The sequence below is a fragment of the Bacillus rossius genome, chromosome 7 (genome assembly GCF_032445375.1).
Source record: "Bacillus rossius redtenbacheri isolate Brsri chromosome 7, Brsri_v3, whole genome shotgun sequence".
In the NCBI taxonomy this organism is placed as follows: Eukaryota; Metazoa; Arthropoda; class Insecta; order Phasmatodea; family Bacillidae; genus Bacillus; species Bacillus rossius.
Genome location: NC_086335.1, coordinates 37,740,257 through 37,760,263, shown reverse-complemented (window position 1 = coordinate 37,760,263; position 20,007 = coordinate 37,740,257). Strand labels below are relative to the sequence as shown.

General features: G+C 40.0%; 1 protein-coding gene across 1 annotated transcript in view; it reads right to left on the bottom strand.

Moving 5' to 3' along the window:
* Window positions 1–20,007, bottom strand: part of LOC134533843 (tyrosine-protein kinase Btk) — a 406,493-nt gene that overhangs the window by 201,039 nt on the left and 185,447 nt on the right. Inside the window, exon 4 of the mRNA XM_063371537.1 lies at window positions 595–759. Within this exon, the coding sequence (XP_063227607.1) occupies window positions 595–759 (165 nt within the window). The remainder of the gene's footprint in view (window positions 1–594; window positions 760–20,007) is intronic.

Genomic DNA, 20,007 nt, shown 5'->3' with positions numbered 1-20,007 from the left:
AATGTTGGAAGGGACAATTTATGTATGTATCTATAATTTATTGTAATTCTTTTTTGATGTAAATGTACCAAATGTTCCCCTTCATGCAACCATTTGTATTCTCTTTTTAAAATAGTCTTTTTTTTTTGGCGAGGAGGACCACCCTGGCGGGGGGTCCCCCATTAAAAAAAAAAACTAAAAGAACATTGTACCTCTATTCCGATATTTTATTTGCTGGTAGTTATGGGCCCGCCCAACAGATCGTCGCCTGAGAATTGGAGTGTTCTATGTCCATTGAAGTCGGAACTGAGATATAAGCATTTGAAAGTTCAAACTACTATGAATATCATGCCATAGAACAAAACAATATTGGTCTTAAATTAAGAACAAACATTTTTATGTGCGTAGGCGTGTGCGGATATAGTACAAATGAATACTAATATTAATTTCGTGTCCATAGCATAAAAAAACCTAAAAAAGTGGACATAGAACACTCCAATACTCAGGCGGCGAGATAGCGACACATGTCGCGTGAAACGTGGTTTCAGTTCCCAGTGTAAGAGTCGCGCTTCTTTATCTGCGGTCGCGCTCGCGCGGTAAAAAGACGGCACTCACCGAGCCTGTTGTCCGGGTGGTCAGCGGCGGAGGCGGCGCGCGGCCACGTGGTGCACTTGTCGCAGCCGTCGGCGGCGCGGCTGTTGGCCTGGCAGCACGACCAGCGCTTGCCGCCCCACAGGCCGGCGTGGAAGCGCTCCGCCGCCGGGCTGTTGTCCGCGCACACTGCCGCACACACACACACGCGCACACACGCTAGGACTCCGAGACCACAACTGCACAGGCGTGCAGACCTGGCGTCGTCGGTCCGACGGTGTGCCAGGTACGAACAACTGAGGTGTTCTACTTATCACCTCCGTGGCACGAACAATGCATCAGTTTATAACACACGGTACCAACATCATGACAACGAAAATAACTTTTTGACGTGGCAACGTCTAATAAATCGATGAACGCCGGCTGCACTCACGAAAAAAGTGTCCGATTACGCACATTGTCCCGTTACGCTCATTGTAAGCTTGGAATTACCATCGATTTGACTTTTTCGAGGCACATTAAACTTGAAACACTCCCATTCGTTTCCTATCATCGTCCTATCCTTAACAGAATAACACAGATTGGAAGAAGTTAAATAGAAAACATGTATAAAAGTTATAGTTAAAATAATCTCTTCGTTAAAGTAATAAACATGTTTGAATTAATGAGTGCAAATAAAAGTAAATTTATCAATTAAATTGTAGATTTCATTTTACTCCTCTTTTGTATCCATACAAAATAGTGATAATTCAATAAAAATGGTTAAATTTTATTCATAAAAGTATGCAATCATTTCATCAATGTTTTGTTATGACGTTGTCACGTTAAAATATCGTCCGTAAACTGACTTTACAGACAACCATTTTTTTTTTAAATATCATCGTAAAGATTTATGAACGTAAATTAACCTCCAGTGCTTCAAATTCATTAAAAAGTAAGTTCATCATGTTTCACACAAGACAATATAATAAACAATTTATCTATAATTTTTTTTGTAGTCACACCTCTTACCATCATGTTATATTTCACACTCTCCTCCCTATGTTGTTGGTTTAGAGCTGTCCGGTAATAGTGTCTAGTATGTTTGGTGGTATCCTAGTGGGCGGTCTGATCTACTTGGTTGTCGTAAGACTATGCTTCTATGAATTCAATTATTATTTTGCGCGTGATTTTAAATTAAATAATAACATAACTACAGGTAATTATTTAACTTACTTATCCTGATGTAATAACTGTTTATATAATGGTTTAATTTATATTACCATACTATCGTAGTCAAAGATAATATAATAGTGTGGTATACAGTTTTGAATTGAACGTTCATATGGCCTTTGTCGAAAGCTTATTTTTTATATCATTCGTAGAAATATATAAAATTTATGATTAGCAAAAAAAAAAACACAAAAACTTTGAAATTTTCAAGGATTTGGGAAAAATGATTTTAATTAATGAATGATATCCTAAAAATAAAGATTTTTATGACAAAGGCAACACACAAACGGTTAATCAAAATTGTACTGTGTAACACAATTTCAAACTCTCAATGCAAGCTAGGGCTGAAATATAAATTGGTCTGTAAGATTCTAAGAAGCACTTAAAAACTATTAACTGTTGTTATATTATTGAATAAATTTGCATCATCTGCCAACATACAAAATTATAGATGCAAAATAGTTTAGGTTTAAGGTAAAGGTGTTTGCCTTGGCTGGGTGACTCATGAGCAAAAGTTATCAATAGTATTCTGAACAAAATTGAATGCTGCCATCATACCCGTTTTTTAATATAGTTTTGTTTAGAAAACCAATTGAAAATCATACGCAAAGTTGGGTATTTTCGCCATTTTCACAAAATATTTTGCATCGACGTATTAATAAAAGACAGTTCAATATATCGCAGCTTTTACTTGTAGAAAAATACAATTTCGTCACCATATTAATTACAATAATATTCGAGAGATCATACCGTAAAGGTGATAAAAATGAAACTTCTCTGGCAATTAAAACCTCGACTCGTAAGTATATTACACGGAGTAAAACGGCAAAGAGAGAGAGAGAGAGAGAGGAAGAGAGAGAGAAGACAATTTTCTAAAAAAAACTTATAGTATTAATATGATTTAAAGAAAGTATTTAAAGGAGAAAAATTAAAACATTAAAGCCAAAATATCAGTTTAGTATTTGAATTTATTTCTTCGATATTTACACTAACGTTGATATTATAGCTTCATGGTAACTGATAAAATATGAAACGTACGTAAGCAACCATTCACACGTTATTTACAATATTTTTAATGTAGCTAACCCAACCTAACAGAACGTTTACACAAATATTTAGTATTTTAAATGTCACTTACCTAACCTAATCAAATCATAACTATTAATTATTAGTAAAATACTTAAAATATTCTAATGCCATTTTACACAATGATTAGAAGCAAGTACATATTATCTGTCCTTTTCGCGTCACAAACGTTTTGTAACAATGTTTCACGAAAACGTCGCATTAATATTCGGCCTTAAAATTTTACTCTCATCGCTCCCAAAGACGTTCTACTTCAAAAATGGTGTTAATGTCGTTGAACATGGGACTATAAAACACTCTTGAAGCACCGTCTCACTCGATAAGTTGGTTATTTAATTTTTTTTAATATTATGCTAATCCTGTAAATTAACCATAGCTCTCTAGTATTTTAAGTTTCGTCTCAGATCTTGCCACCAGATACCTCTTAGCTAAGCGTAATCAAATATCAGTAAAAAAAAATTCACGAGAGTGTTTACAATAAATTGTGATTACTTGCGTGTTTGGTATATTTTTGAACGGGAAATTTGTATAATTTCATAAATATAACACAGCTATAGTGATACATTTACAGGACTAGTCGCTAAGAGCAACGTACGCGCGAGCACACATTAGGTGCGCAGAGCTTCATTAAAAACCACGTGATTTTCAAACTGCTAAAGATATCAATGTCGGATATTTTTTCTTTAAAAAAAATATAAATAAGTTAAGGACAGATGAATAGTTTTGTTTCCATATTTCATTTTTCAAAATAATTTTTAGAAGAGTGAAAATGTTTACAAAGTTTTTTTTAGAATAATATTTAGGTATGACACTACCGGTGAATATTCTTGAAAGCACTCAAGGGACTTTCAATGGACTATTACCTTAATTTCTACACCAAGTAACGTTATGGTTGCCACTCAACTATCATATATATCTCATGCACGACGAGAAGACTGCGCGCCAGTCCACAGACTTGAGCTTAGAGGCGACACCGCGTTAGAAGCACCGGCGAGCGTCGCACTTATCACCCCGCTTCACCGAAGCACACGCACCGGGGCCTTTTTTTAGAAAAAGATAAAAGCCTGCCCCGGATGGCGTGTGAGACCGGGGCTCAGAAACACATTTGCGTCGTATGGCGAATGACGAGAGGACGAGAAAAAAAAATTGGCAAGGGTAGGAGTAGTATACGAATGGGGTTCCGGAAACAGGCTTTAAGGCTGTGGATTGAAGATTGTCGACCGCCATCTTGGATTCTGACGTCACGGCGGCCATCTTGGATGGTTGTGACCTTGACCTTGACCTTGAATTTGATCCTCAAAAATCGCCAAAATCCGCCAAAATTGGGCAAAATTTGCCCAAAATTCCTCAAAAATCGCCAAAATTTCCATTTCTGTGGAAAAAAGTTCCGCCAAAAAATCTCAAAAAATTCCACAAATTAAAAATTTCTCATTTCGAGGGAAAAATTTCCCGTTTCGAGGGAAAAATTCCCGTTTTTAGTCCTTAAAAATCCCAGCGGCTGAAAATTCCTAAAACTGGCTTAAGCATCCTTAACTCAAGCCTCAGTTAAGCCATTTCTAGGAATAAGGATACCATGACCGCCATCTTGAATTATGACGTCATCGTTGCAATTTCCGTTACGGCCGCCATCTTTAAATTTATTATCCGATTTTAATGAGAAAAAAAATTTAAAATTCATAAAACAAATTAAATAATAAAATTTTTAATAAAATATTTAAAAAACAAACATTTACGACTCGGAGCTCGGAGTCCTCGGTTCGAACCCGACGAGTGCAAAAAAAATAAAAATGGCGACCGATCCTTCCCCCGAGGTGGCTGCAGGCATACTGACTCCCACCACTTTTTTTATCATCATCTAGTATGACGTCATGGCCGCCATCTTGTCTTCGATGCTGGAAGCCATCATCATTGTATCGTCGGCTAGAGTGCGCCGATGACATGTTAGTTTAATTCGTATCCGCAAGAGTGCAGTAATCATTTATTACTGTGACATCCGCCATCTTGTCATTTGGCCGCCATCTTGAAAATCCGTAATTATTTAGCTAGAAATTCGGGAAAAGTTCCAAAATTCATTAAATAAATCACTCATTAATTTACATATTGATTCGATCGATTCCCGTCCTCGGTTCGATACCCGATCATTGCAATAATGTTTAATCTTATGTAAAAAAAATAATTTAAATAAACCATGTTCAACATTCTTAAAGAGACTTTAAATCCTCTACTACCACCATCCTATCAGACATCAAGACCACCATATTGGAAATGTGTAATTTTAATGCTAGAGATCCGGGAAAAAGTTCAGAAATCATTAAATAAATTTCCGATCAATATACTGATTAATTAGATCGACTAAGATCCTTGGTACGATCTAGGATGATGCAAAAAAAATTAAATATATCATCAATTTAACATAATAGTAACAGGTTCGAGGAATTAAACACCGCAAGTTCTTTTACAAACATAATATTTATTACATAATTTCTATTCTGCTACAGGATCACTTACGAAAGCCAACAATCTTATAATCATTTAGTTCCGCAGCGGTGTGAAATGACTAATTCTTAGCTCCAATCGGTTTATACTAGACAGAGTCCAGCCAGAACCTTTACAGACATAGTCCACCTCTTCTTGACAGAGTTTCTGGATACCGTTTTTAACAGTTTGCTTCACATCGTTAGAACTGTAAATTACTGCAGCAGATGTCTTGAATGCACACTTCTTCACTTCGTCATCGAACGGATATGGCTTTCCATATATACAGTCCAACCACAAGTTATATTTCAAAGGTCCGTTTGTTGCTACATCATCAGTAAGCTGATTGATTATCTTCTGTCTGATATCGTCAAGAAAATTACAAATGTCCTTCGACTCACCGAACGTATTTAGATAATAGTAGTCTTTCAACGTTCCACGAAATGCAGACTGCGCCAAGTAGAAGCCATTATCGTTCACTTGTAATGCTACGAACACAGTCTTAGGTTTAGTTCCATGTTCAGACGTCATAACAATCGGTTGCTGGGCATCTGTTTTTTTGGTTGTACGCTTTCGTGTCTCCAATCTAAAGCGAGGAGTCGAAATGTCGGCAGGTAGTTCAGCAGTAGGAGCACAGACTCCACCTTTACATTTTTTCGCATGATGTCGCAAACTGTCAATTCGAGTAAACCATTTAAGGCACTCATCACATCGAAACTTCATGCGAGAAGGATTCTTCGAGCATTTGCTCCGCTCATGTCTTCGTGCATCATGGTAAAATGCGAACGACGTATCACAGTAGCTGCAAGGATACCGTGGTGATGAAGACGATCCTTTCAGACCCGATCCAGATACAGGCGTTGCAACAGTAGTACCATTTCCAGGCATTCTCTTATGCACATCGATGCATCGTTGTTGCGCCGAAACCTTTACTTTCTGCCGCACAGCAGGACCTTTGCATGCCTTCATGTGCGTTTTCATATTATCTTTTCTGGCAAACTGCTTATGACATTTCTCACAAACAAACATTTTACGATATAGGTTCTTGGCACATTCGCTCCTCTCGTGTCGCCGAGCATTGCTGTTGTTTGAGAAAATCTTGTCACAGTAACAGCACCGATGTTCGCTAGTTGTCAAATCAGCATCCATTGAAGTCTCCATCGAGGTCGTATCGTCGATCGTCGTGGTTTCCTGCACATCCAGCTCAGTAGTCATTAAGCTATCTTCTGCTGGTGGTATCACATCTGTTGAAATCTCCTCCAATGTTGACATCGTCGTCGTTGCCAACGGGATCTGCTCCACCATTGTCGTCGCTGTCGTCAAGGTTCCCGTAGACGATGATACAACGTCCATCGAGTACGACGTTAAAGTCGGTAAATATGCCATCGAGTTCTCAAGAACAGGTAATTACGCGACTTATTCACCAGATGAAATAATCTAGGTGATCCTTACACCGTCGACGACAGTAACAAACTGAGCGACCTGCTGTCTAGGACTCGCTTATATACATGCACCGGATGGAATAATACGCAAGTCAAATCAAGAACCACTTACTATAATACCAGAGTCAAAACAACATTAAAAATAGAAGGACCATCAACGAAAAGGCAGCACATTTGGAAGCACCGACAACGAAAAGGCAGCACATTTGGAAGCACCGACAACGAAAAGGCAGCACCGACAACGAAAAGGCAGCACCGACAACGAAAAGGCAGCACATTTGGAAGCACCAACAACGAAAAGGCAGCACCGACAACGAAAAGGCAGCACATTTGGAAGCACCGACAACGAAAAGGCAGCAGCGACAACGAAAAGGCAGCACATTTGGAAGCACCGACAACGAAAAGGCAGCGCCGACAACGAAAAGGCAGCACATATGGAAGCACCGACAACGAAAAGGCAGCACCGACAACGAAAAGGCAGCACATTTGGAAGCACCGACAAAGAAAAGGCAGCACCGCCAACGAAAAGGAAGCACATTTGGAAGCACCGACAAAGAAAAGGCAGCACCGCCAACGAAAAGGAAGCACATTTGGAAGCACCGACAACGAAAAGGCAGCACCGCCAAAGAAAAGACAGCACATTTGGAAGCACCGACAACGAAAAGGAAGCACCATCAACGAAAAGGCCGCACCGCCAACGAAAAGGAAGCACATTTGGAAGCACCGGCAAAGAAAAGGCAGCACCGCCCACGAAAAGGAAGCACATTTGGAAGCACCGACAAAGAAAAGGCAGCACCGACAACGAAAAGGCAGCACATTTGGAAGCACCGACAACGAAAAGGCAGCACCGACAACGAAAAGGCAGCACATTTGGAAGCACCGACAACGAAAAGGCAGCACCGACAACGAAAAGGCAGCACATTTGGAAGCACCGACAAAGAAAAGGCAGCACCGCCAACGAAAAGGAAGCACATTTGGAAGCACCGACAACGAAAAGGCAGCACCGACAACGTAAAGGCAGCACATTTGGAAGCACCGACAACGAAAAGGCAGCACCGCCAACGAAAAGGAAGCACATTTGGAAGCACCGACAAAGAAAAGGCAGCACCGCCAACGAAAAGGAAGCACATTTGGAAGCACCGACAACGAAAAAGCAGCACCGCCAAAGAAAAGACAGCACATTTGGAAGCACCGACAACGAAAAGGAAGCACCATCAACGAAAAGGCCGCACCGCCAACGAAAAGGAAGCACATTTGGAAGCACCGGCAAAGAAAAGGCAGCACCGCCCACGAAAAGGAAGCACATTTGGAAGCACCGACAAAGAAAAGGCAGCACCGCCAACGAAAAGGAAGCACATTTGGAAGCACCGACAACGAAAAGGCAGCACCATCGACGAAAAGGAAGCACATTAATTTGTCATTGACTGCAATATTCATTGGTTCCAATATTCATTGGCTCCAATATTCATTGGCTCCAATATTCAATGGCTCCAATATTCATTGACTCCAATATTCATTGGCTCCATCAGTCATTGACACCTACAGTCTTTTGGTCCCAAAAGTCTTTTGGCTCCAAATATATTAGGCTAGAATTCTTCGAGTCTAAGAGACTATGAGACCACATGGTTAAGGAACTACGTGACTACGAATCTTCAAGTTTACGAGACTGCGAGGCTACAGAGCTACGAAGCCTCTAGTACACAGGTTTACGTGACTGCGAGGATACAGGACTACTAGTCTGCATGAGTACTTGACTACGAAGCTACTCGTCTACAAGGCTACAATTACAGCATCTGTTTTCGTCAGAATTTTCTCTTTTGCTCCAACTGCACCACCAGCATTATGTTATAAGATTACAAGGCCGCCTGCTTACGTAGCTTCAAGTCTACGAGGATACTTGGATACGTAGCTTCAATTCTACGAGGTCCTAAGACTTCATGACTACGCGACTTCGAGCCATGAGGTTACGAGATTACGTGACTACGAATCTTCATGTTTACGAGACTGCGAGGCTACAGAGCTACGAAGCCTCTAGAAAACGAGTTTACGTGACTGCGTGGATACAGGAATACAAGTCTGCATGAGTTCTTGACTACGAAGCTACTCGTCTGCAAGGCTCCAATTGACACATCTGTCTTCGATGGAATTTTCTCTTTTGCTACATCTACGCCATCAGCATTATGTTATAAGATTACAAAGCTACTTGCTTACGTAGCTTCAAGTCTACGAGGCTCCAATACATCATGACTACGAGACTACGAACCATGAGGTTACGAGACTATGCGATTGCAAGTCTTCAAGGTTACGTCATCGCGAGGCTATAGGACTACGAAGCTTCCAGAACGCATGGTTACGAGAATGCATGACTAATTGGCCGCATGGCTACGAAACTTTATGTCTCTGACTGACTACAATAGCACTATTCAGTGGTGAGAGTTAATTTATTTCATGCAAAGGTACTTGCTGCAAGCAGTTCCGCTTTTCAACATCAGATGACGTCACGTTTTGCTTGCAGGTAAAATAATATTTATTTTATGCGGGATGCGGGTTGTTCACTATCGGTCGCATAAGAAGAATGGCATCGATAGTCTTCAAGGAGAAGGAAGTTCGTCCTTCCTGCTAGTGCTTCTCAGATTTCTCACAGTCCGCCATCTTGGATTGCGACGTCACGGCTGCTATCTTGGATGGGTGTGACTTTGACCTTTGACCGAAACCGCAGGAATGATCGCAAGCACACGGATTAACCATCATAATATTGATAAGAATAATCAGGAGCACACGGAGAAAACCATCATAATATTGGCAAGAATAATCAGGAGCACACGGAGAAAAACGACACATGTTTTCTTTGATATCATAAAATTACAGAAAAAAAATATTTAAAAATAAAAATAAATTAATAAAAAAATTTAAAATAAAAACAAAAAATACATAAACTGATTCTGCTAGCTTGTAAACTTATCATTGTTGAGCAAAAATAGAGTTCTAGTACAAGCCAGAATTTTATGTATTTTTTGTTTTTATTTTAAATTTTTTTATTAATTTATTTTTATTTTTAAATATTTTTTTTCTGTAATTTTATGATATCAAAGAAAACATGTGTCGTTTTTCTCCGTGTGCTCCTGATTATTCTTGCCAATATTATGATGGTTTTCTCCGTGTGCTCCTGATTATTCTTATCAATATTATGATGGTTAATCCGTGTGCTTGCGATCATTCCTGCGGTTTCGGTCAAAGGTCAAAGTCACACCCATCCAAGATAGCAGCCGTGACGTCGCAATCCAAGATGGCGGACTGTGAGAAATCTGAGAAGCACTAGCAGGAAGGACGAACTTCCTTCTCCTTGAAGACTATCGATGCCATTCTTCTTATGCGACCGATAGTGAACAACCCGCATCCCGCATAAAATAAATATTATTTTACCTGCAAGCAAAACGTGACGTCATCTGATGTTGAAAAGCGGAACTGCTTGCAGCAAGTACCTTTGCATGAAATAAATTAACTCTCACCACTGAATAGTGCTATTGTAGTCAGTCAGAGACATAAAGTTTCGTAGCCATGCGGCCAATTAGTCATGCATTCTCGTAACCATGCGTTCTGGAAGCTTCGTAGTCCTATAGCCTCGCGATGACGTAACCTTGAAGACTTGCAATCGCATAGTCTCGTAACCTCATGGTTCGTAGTCTCGTAGTCATGATGTATTGGAGCCTCGTAGACTTGAAGCTACGTAAGCAAGTAGCTTTGTAATCTTATAACATAATGCTGATGGCGTAGATGTAGCAAAAGAGAAAATTCCATCGAAGACAGATGTGTCAATTGGAGCCTTGCAGACGAGTAGCTTCGTAGTCAAGAACTCATGCAGACTTGTATTCCTGTATCCACGCAGTCACGTAAACTCGTTTTCTAGAGGCTTCGTAGCTCTGTAGCCTCGCAGTCTCGTAAACATGAAGATTCGTAGTCACGTAATCTCGTAACCTCATGGCTCGAAGTCGCGTAGTCATGAAGTCTTAGGACCTCGTAGAATTGAAGCTACGTATCCAAGTATCCTCGTAGACTTGAAGCTACGTAAGCAGGCGGCCTTGTAATCTTATAACATAATGCTGGTGGTGCAGTTGGAGCAAAAGAGAAAATTCTGACGAAAACAGATGCTGTAATTGTAGCCTTGTAGACGAGTAGCTTCGTAGTCAAGTACTCATGCAGACTAGTAGTCCTGTATCCTCGCAGTCACGTAAACCTGTGTACTAGAGGCTTCGTAGCTCTGTAGCCTCGCAGTCTCGTAAACTTGAAGATTCGTAGTCACGTAGTTCCTTAACCATGTGGTCTCATAGTCTCTTAGACTCGAAGAATTCTAGCCTAATATATTTGGAGCCAAAAGACTTTTGGGACCAAAAGACTGTAGGTGTCAATGACTGATGGAGCCAATGAATATTGGAGTCAATGAATATTGGAGCCATTGAATATTGGAGCCAATGAATATTGGAGCCAATGAATATTGGAGCCAATGAATATTGGAACCAATGAATATTGCAGTCAATGACAAATTAATGTGCTTCCTTTTCGTCGATGGTGCTGCCTTTTCGTTGTCGGTGCTTCCAAATGTGCTTCCTTTTCGTTGGCGGTGCTGCCTTTTCTTTGTCGGTGCTTCCAAATGTGCTTCCTTTTCGTGGGCGGTGCTGCCTTTTCTTTGCCGGTGCTTCCAAATGTGCTTCCTTTTCGTTGGCGGTGCGGCCTTTTCGTTGATGGTGCTTCCTTTTCGTTGTCGGTGCTTCCAAATGTGCTGTCTTTTCTTTGGCGGTGCTGCTTTTTCGTTGTCGGTGCTTCCAAATGTGCTTCCTTTTCGTTGGCGGTGCTGCCTTTTCTTTGTCGGTGCTTCCAAATGTGCTTCCTTTTCGTTGGCGGTGCTGCCTTTTCGTTGTCGGTGCTTCCAATTGTGCTGCCTTTACGTTGTCGGTGCTGCCTTTTCGTTGTCGGTGCTTCCAAATGTGCTTCCTTTTCGTTGGCGGTGCTGCCTTTTCTTTGTCGGTGCTTCCAAATGTGCTGCCTTTTCGTTGTCGGTGCTGCCTTTTCGTTGTCGGTGCTTCCAAATGTGCTGCCTTTTCGTTGTCGGTGCTGCCTTTTCGTTGTCGGTGCTTCCAAATGTGCTGCCTTTTCGTTGTCGGTGCTGCCTTTTCTTTGTCGGTGCTTCCAAATGTGCTTCCTTTTCGTGGGCGGTGCTGCCTTTTCTTTGCCGGTGCTTCCAAATGTGCTTCCTTTTCGTTGGCGGTGCGGCCTTTTCGTTGATGGTGCTTCCTTTTCGTTGTCGGTGCTTCCAAATGTGCTGTCTTTTCTTTGGCGGTGCTGCCTTTTCGTTGTCGGTGCTTCCAAATGTGCTTCCTTTTCGTTGGCGGTGCTGCCTTTTCTTTGTCGGTGCTTCCAAATGTGCTTCCTTTTCGTTGGCGGTGCTGCCTTTTCTTTGTCGGTGCTTCCAAATGTGCTGCCTTTTCGTTGTCGGTGCTGCCTTTTCGTTGTCGGTGCTTCCAAATGTGCTGCCTTTTCGTTGTCGGCGCTGCCTTTTCGTTGTCGGTGCTTCCAAATGTGCTGCCTTTTCGTTGTCGCTGCTGCCTTTTCGTTGTCGGTGCTTCCAAATGTGCTGCCTTTTCGTTGTCGGTGCTGCCTTTTCGTTGTTGGTGCTTCCAAATGTGCTGCCTTTTCGTTGTCGGTGCTGCCTTTTCGTTGTCGGTGCTGCCTTTTCGTTGTCGGTGCTTCCAAATGTGCTGCCTTTTCGTTGTCGGTGCTTCCAAATGTGCTGCCTTTTCGTTGATGGTCCTTCTATTTTTAATGTTGTTTTGACTCTGGTATTATAGTAAGTGGTTCTTGATTTGACTTGCGTATTATTCCATCCGGTGCATGTATATAAGCGAGTCCTAGACAGCAGGTCGCTCAGTTTGTTACTGTCGTCGACGGTGTAAGGATCACCTAGATTATTTCATCTGGTGAATAAGTCGCGTAATTACCTGTTCTTGAGAACTCGATGGCATATTTACCGACTTTAACGTCGTACTCGATGGACGTTGTATCATCGTCTACGGGAACCTTGACGACAGCGACGACAATGGTGGAGCAGATCCCGTTGGCAACGACGACGATGTCAACATTGGAGGAGATTTCAACAGATGTGATACCACCAGCAGAAGATAGCTTAATGACTACTGAGCTGGATGTGCAGGAAACCACGACGATCGACGATACGACCTCGATGGAGACTTCAATGGATGCTGATTTGACAACTAGCGAACATCGGTGCTGTTACTGTGACAAGATTTTCTCAAACAACAGCAATGCTCGGCGACACGAGAGGAGCGAATGTGCCAAGAACCTATATCGTAAAATGTTTGTTTGTGAGAAATGTCATAAGCAGTTTGCCAGAAAAGATAATATGAAAACGCACATGAAGGCATGCAAAGGTCCTGCTGTGCGGCAGAAAGTAAAGGTTTCGGCGCAACAACGATGCATCGATGTGCATAAGAGAATGCCTGGAAATGGTACTACTGTTGCAACGCCTGTATCTGGATCGGGTCTGAAAGGATCGTCTTCATCACCACGGTATCCTTGCAGCTACTGTGATACGTCGTTCGCATTTTACCATGATGCACGAAGACATGAGCGGAGCAAATGCTCGAAGAATCCTTCTCGCATGAAGTTTCGATGTGATGAGTGCCTTAAATGGTTTACTCGAATTGACAGTTTGCGACATCATGCGAAAAAATGTAAAGGTGGAGTCTGTGCTCCTACTGCTGAACTACCTGCCGACATTTCGACTCCTCGCTTTAGATTGGAGACACGAAAGCGTACAACCAAAAAAACAGATGCCCAGCAACCGATTGTTATGACGTCTGAACATGGAACTAAACCTAAGACTGTGTTCGTAGCATTACAAGTGAACGATAATGGCTTCTACTTGGCGCAGTCTGCATTTCGTGGAACGTTGAAAGACTACTATTATCTAAATACGTTCGGTGAGTCGAAGGACATTTGTAATTTTCTTGACGATATCAGACAGAAGATAATCAATCAGCTTACTGATGATGTAGCAACAAACGGACCTTTGAAATATAACTTGTGGTTGGACTGTATATATGGAAAGCCATATCCGTTCGATGACGAAGTGAAGAAGTGTGCATTCAAGACATCTGCTGCAGTAATTTACAGTTCTAACGATGTGAAGCAAACTGTTAAAAACGGTATCCAGAAACTCTGTCAAGAAGAGGTGGACTATGTCTGTAAAGGTTCTGGCTGGACTCTGTCTAGTATAAACCGATTGGAGCTAAGAATTAGTCATTTCACACCGCTGCGGAACTAAATGATTATAAGATTGTTGGCTTTCGTAAGTGATCCTGTAGCAGAATAGAAATTATGTAATAAATATTATGTTTGTAAAAGAACTTGCGGTGTTTAATTCCTCGAACCTGTTACTATTATGTTAAATTGATGATATATTTAATTTTTTTTGCATCATCCTAGATCGTACCAAGGATCTTAGTCGATCTAATTAATCAGTATATTGATCGGAAATTTATTTAATGATTTCTGAACTTTTTCCCGGATCTCTAGCATTAAAATTACACATTTCCAATATGGTGGTCTTGATGTCTGATAGGATGGTGGTAGTAGAGGATTTAAAGTCTCTTTAAGAATGTTGAACATGGTTTATTTAAATTATTTTTTTTACATAAGATTAAACATTATTGCAACGATCGGGTATCGAACCGAGGACGGGAATCGATCGAATCAATATGTAAATTAATGAGTGATTTATTTAATGAATTTTGGAACTTTTCCCGAATTTCTAGCTAAATAATTACGGATTTTCAAGATGGCGGCCAAATGACAAGATGGCGGATGTCACAGTAATAAATGATTACTGCACTCTTGCGGATACGAATTAAACTAACATGTCATCGGCGCACTCTAGCCGACGATACAATGATGATGGCTTCCAGCATCGAAGACAAGATGGCGGCCATGACGTCATACTAGATGATGATAAAAAAAGTGGTGGGAGTCAGTATGCCTGCAGCCACCTCGGGGGAAGGATCGGTCGCCATTTTTATTTTTTTTTGCACTCGTCGGGTTCGAACCGAGGACTCCGAGCTCCGAGTCGTAAATGTTTGTTTTTTAAATATTTTATTAAAAATTTTATTATTTAATTTGTTTTATGAATTTTAAATTTTTTTTCTCATTAAAATCGGATAATAAATTTAAAGATGGCGGCCGTAACGGAAATTGCAACGATGACGTCATAATTCAAGATGGCGGTCATGGTATCCTTATTCCTAGAAATGGCTTAACTGAGGCTTGAGTTAAGGATGCTTAAGCCAGTTTTAGGAATTTTCAGCCGCTGGGATTTTTAAGGACTAAAAACGGGAATTTTTCCCTCGAAACGGGAAATTTTTCCCTCGAAATGAGAAATTTTTAATTTGTGGAATTTTTTGAGATTTTTTGGCGGAACTTTTTTCCACAGAAATGGAAATTTTGGCGATTTTTGAGGAATTTTGGGCAAATTTTGCCCAATTTTGGCGGATTTTGGCGATTTTTGAGGATCAAATTCAAGGTCAAGGTCAAGGTCACAACCATCCAAGATGGCCGCCGTGACGTCAGAATCCAAGATGGCGGTCGACAATCTTCAATCCACAGCCTTAAAGCCTGTTTCCGGAACCCCATTCGTATACTACTGGTAGGCGAGTGAGGGTTCCAACAAGATCAAACAAGACGAGGAGGAGGTTTTAGCAGATGTTCGCGAGTCGAGCTGTGAACCCGCAATCCCCTAACGTCGTCGTTCACGTCCCTCTCACAGGGAAAGGGCGAATGGTTTGTTGGGGGGGGGGGGGAAGCTGCTCGACTCATTTCACTGGCTCGAGCCCACTCGACTAAACAGTTCTGTCCACACACGGCGCGTTTACTGAATCACTCGCCACTCGACTAGATTACTGGCACGGCAACTACCAACCGTGGGGGGGAACCCAAACAGTTGCGTGACAGGTTTACGCGGTAGCATCAACCAAACCTCAGTGACAGAAACAGTTTGATCATAACAATTTTCATATGCCAGTGAAAGATACATGATTACAATAACCCAGCGAATAGTTTTCCCTATATTAATAGTCTCACAGGGTTTTCCATTTCTAAACCTATAATTTTTTCCAGTGCAACTGGCTTGCGTTAAAAAAACGAACATTTTTTTTTCAAGAACCCCGCCATCCGCCATTTTTTTTTTACTTTGCTACTTGCGGATTTTTTCTAATAAACTTAACAAGAGCGTGTTCTCAAGAAGTGGAAACCCAGGGGACGAACTTGTGGTGAATGGCCACGATGTAAATAGCCGCACTAAAATTTTGAACTAACCAATACTTTCCCCGACTCTTTACAAACAGCAAAAAGTAGCATGTGTAGTGTGACAAGATTTGTTACGGCACACACCACGCAATACCAGTGAAGCAGAACACTTGCAGAAAGTGTACTAAATAAAAACAAATTGAGCTAGTCTTGCAGTACTCGCCAGATACGTGTAATATCTAATCTTGGCAAAGAGCAAATTCATGTGTTCCCATGTGTTGCAAACAAACTTATGATGCGAAAATTCGGACAGTTAAAACTTCCAATCCTATTAAAATAAAGCCGAGAGTGATGAATATACGCAAATTGTGTTTTCAACCACACTTCTTGAAGCGAAGCACACGTAGTTCCCGCACCCGCCGCTGGAATTCGCTGCCGGAGCAACTGCTGCGACTGTTGAATCATTTGATCAGCAGACCTAAATTTTAAACTATGTAATGAAACGGCTCTAATAAAAGCGGAAAAAAGACTTGAAAAAAAATATACTAAACCCAGCTTTGGACCTGAATTTCGAAGAAAAAAAATATTGTTCGTATTGTTAAAATTAATTAAACAGTTAATACTACACATATCCCCTTTGTATTTGTGAACTTTGGCTCGCGCCACCCACAGTACCGTAGTTTCACATTTCCGTTCCAATCGATATCCGTTCCATACACGAAAATACTCTCACCAAATGCCGTACCTATACCGAGAGCTAAGATGTTAAACATAAAAATAAAATAAAAATAAAACAATTACGTGAAATTGCAATAACTCACAATAGTTGGTGACGTGGAGATAGTAATTGTCGTTGTTGGTGACGTAGTTGAAGACCTTTTTTTTTTACCTCGCCATCGCCTTATTGTAACGCCCAAAACATTGCGGAATTGGTGCTTGATCAGGTCTAATTAGAATCTTCGTCGTTAAACACAGTCACTCACAATGCAAACACTACACTTCCGGCAAGGTTTCGGGCGTCCTAACAACATGGCGCAGACCGTTATCTGGAGAGAGGGGGAAAAAAACTGTTTCATCCGGTTACCATGCACCGTAATGCATGTATGTAAATGGAACAGAAATATTCATGTATATTTACCGATATTTGTAAATTTGTACATTTAGATGGAAAAAAAACCGTACAGTACAAAATTGTGTTCGCGGTAATACTGGGTTCAGATTCTTACCCGGTCATTAATAAATAACTTTTTCCAGTATAAACCACACACATTAATAAGCACGGTAAAACAAACCGACTTCAAATTATTGAATATTCAATTATATTTTCCATTGTTTGAAACAATATGCTTGAATGAAACATCGATTAAAATACCAAATTAAGCACCAATTTTCGTAATAAATAGTACTATCTTCAAAAACGTATTCAAGCATATTCAAGCATATTCAAGCATAACCATAGCCATGTGTTGTACAAATTTACAATATCTTTCTTGCATTATTGCAAACTATATTTGGTAACTGGTTTGCAAAGGAATGTTTTGAAAAAATGCAGATTTTATTTTTCCGTGTGTAGGTAAATATGAAGGCGTGGCCACCTCTTGGTTAGTAAAGCACAAACTTAAAGGGGTTTAAGCCCCGCCGTCTTAAATTATTCGAAAATAAGCCTCAGAATGCATTAAATGGCTTTGGCCACTTGGTAATGCCAAGTTTCGCATATTGATGTCATTACGATGACAGTTGTAGTTTTCACACGTGAAATAAGTAATAAGATATTTCCTACACCAAGCAAGTAGTACACAATTGCCATATTCATAAATATTAACAAACAACAATAACATCTTAGAAAATATTACTTATTTTCAGTCATGCCATTTATTTCGAAGTATAATTCAAAATTTAAAAAAAAAATAATGTAAAAAATCTAAGAGGCGGGGATCACTCCTAATTAAGACCCGGCTACACCCACCATATTGGGTTATTAGTTCATAACTTTAATTCTTTGGGACAAATTGAAGGAAATCCTATAGATTTTTTTACTATCAATGCATTGTATACAAATTTTCTTATGAATTTGATCGACAAATATGTTTCCTGCCATTTGAAAAATGAAATTATGGATTATTCAAAAACATAAATTTTTCTATGGTTTAAGTGAATCAAAACTATACACTACAAGCCAAACTTATTTCCCTCCATATTTTCAGCAAAGTTTCACATCTAACAATTAAAAATGTTGGAAAGTATAATTAAAAACTCTATAACACTTTTAGAACTCTAACAACGACGGCTCATTAATTTATCTGAAAAGTAAAGTAATCTTTTTTATAAAATATATATTTGATTTTCTATTGACTTCTAACGAAAAAGTAACTTAATTTATTAATCATACGCCTTGAAACCAACAATTTGAGTTAAAATTTACAATAGTGTAGTCCGGTTGGATAAAAATTTTAAATTTAACGAAAATTAATTAATTCAAACACTATTTTGTAATTTTAGATTTTGTCTACGCATCATCAATAATGGATGCCATTACATTATATAATTTGAAACAAGTTTATTACAGACATGTTTATTTAATTACAAAGAATTCTAATTATATAATATTTATTCACAATATACAATGCAGTTTTAAATAAGTAAAAAATATACAAATCTTTCTTTAAAATTAGGGCACATTTTTATATAACTTGTATTTTCTCTATTTGTTTCAATCACCTCTTATACCCAGTGCACTGCTGCATTGCTTATTTGAATTTGTTTCAACAAGTCAACATGAACCTTGGTTGACTCCTGTCTCTCACCGCAGAAATTCGAACAACCTGCATTTTGACTTGTGTGAAAAACTAGTGACAAAGAAGGCTTTTATTTGGGTTGTAACCTAGTTAAGATATAATGTAAGTTATAATGACACTGGCATATTATTGAATAGCGAGGTATGTGAATTTTCAAGGAAATTCAAAATAGTGCAGAGCCATGCTAGCAAGTATTGGATAGGATTGGATAATTCTGGCCTCGTTATGACGACGAATAGTAAACATGGAATGATGTAATATATGGCGAAAACTGGACTAAATAAATACAACGCCACGGTAATAGTAGTGGCTGTCGTGCATCTCGGTGGTGGTTACTGTAATAGTAGCTGCCAGTACGCAACGACCTGGGACGAGTAGCTGATCGCACCATGCCCAGTGGATGTTCAGGATTATTCCAGATGTAGTGGCGTAAAGTGGATCCATCATCACACTACCAGTGTTCCTTAGCAGTACCTCATCACTGAGTGATGTTCGCAGATACCATCAAGTTAAATTGCACCTTAAGCGGTCAACGCAAGAAACATGAAAAAAAAAATAAAACACGTAAATTTTAGTGTTAACGAACTAACCAACGTTTCACGGCGTAAAATGGCTAGTATTTATAAGGCAGGAGCCACGGCAGTATAGTCAGATCACACTTGCCTTCCACCAAGAAGATACGGGTTAGATTTCGGTAGGGGTTGGGGATAAAAAAGGGGGGAGGGGTTATAAATCCCGAGTTTTTCAAGAGTTAGAAACGTGACGGACGTTGTCGTGAACCGGTGGGTTTTCTAGGGGTCATCCGTTTCCCACACCATAATATTCCGTCGCTGCTCCGTTCCAAATCGCTCCAACCGTCATCGACGCTTCTAATGTTCTGAAGTGTCGCTCTGGATACGAACAACTGAAGGTTACTGTAGATAACGTCAAATTGTATACAAGAAACGAAAATGTGAGTTAAGCCACGCTAAATACTTGCCACGGTTTTCCAACAACTCTTAACGGTATTCGTCAAAACACGCACATTAAGCTGAAACAATCACGAACAAGAGGACCTATCATTAAACCGAAAAAAAAAATTTTTTTCACAACGTCAAGACCAAATTGGCAATTTG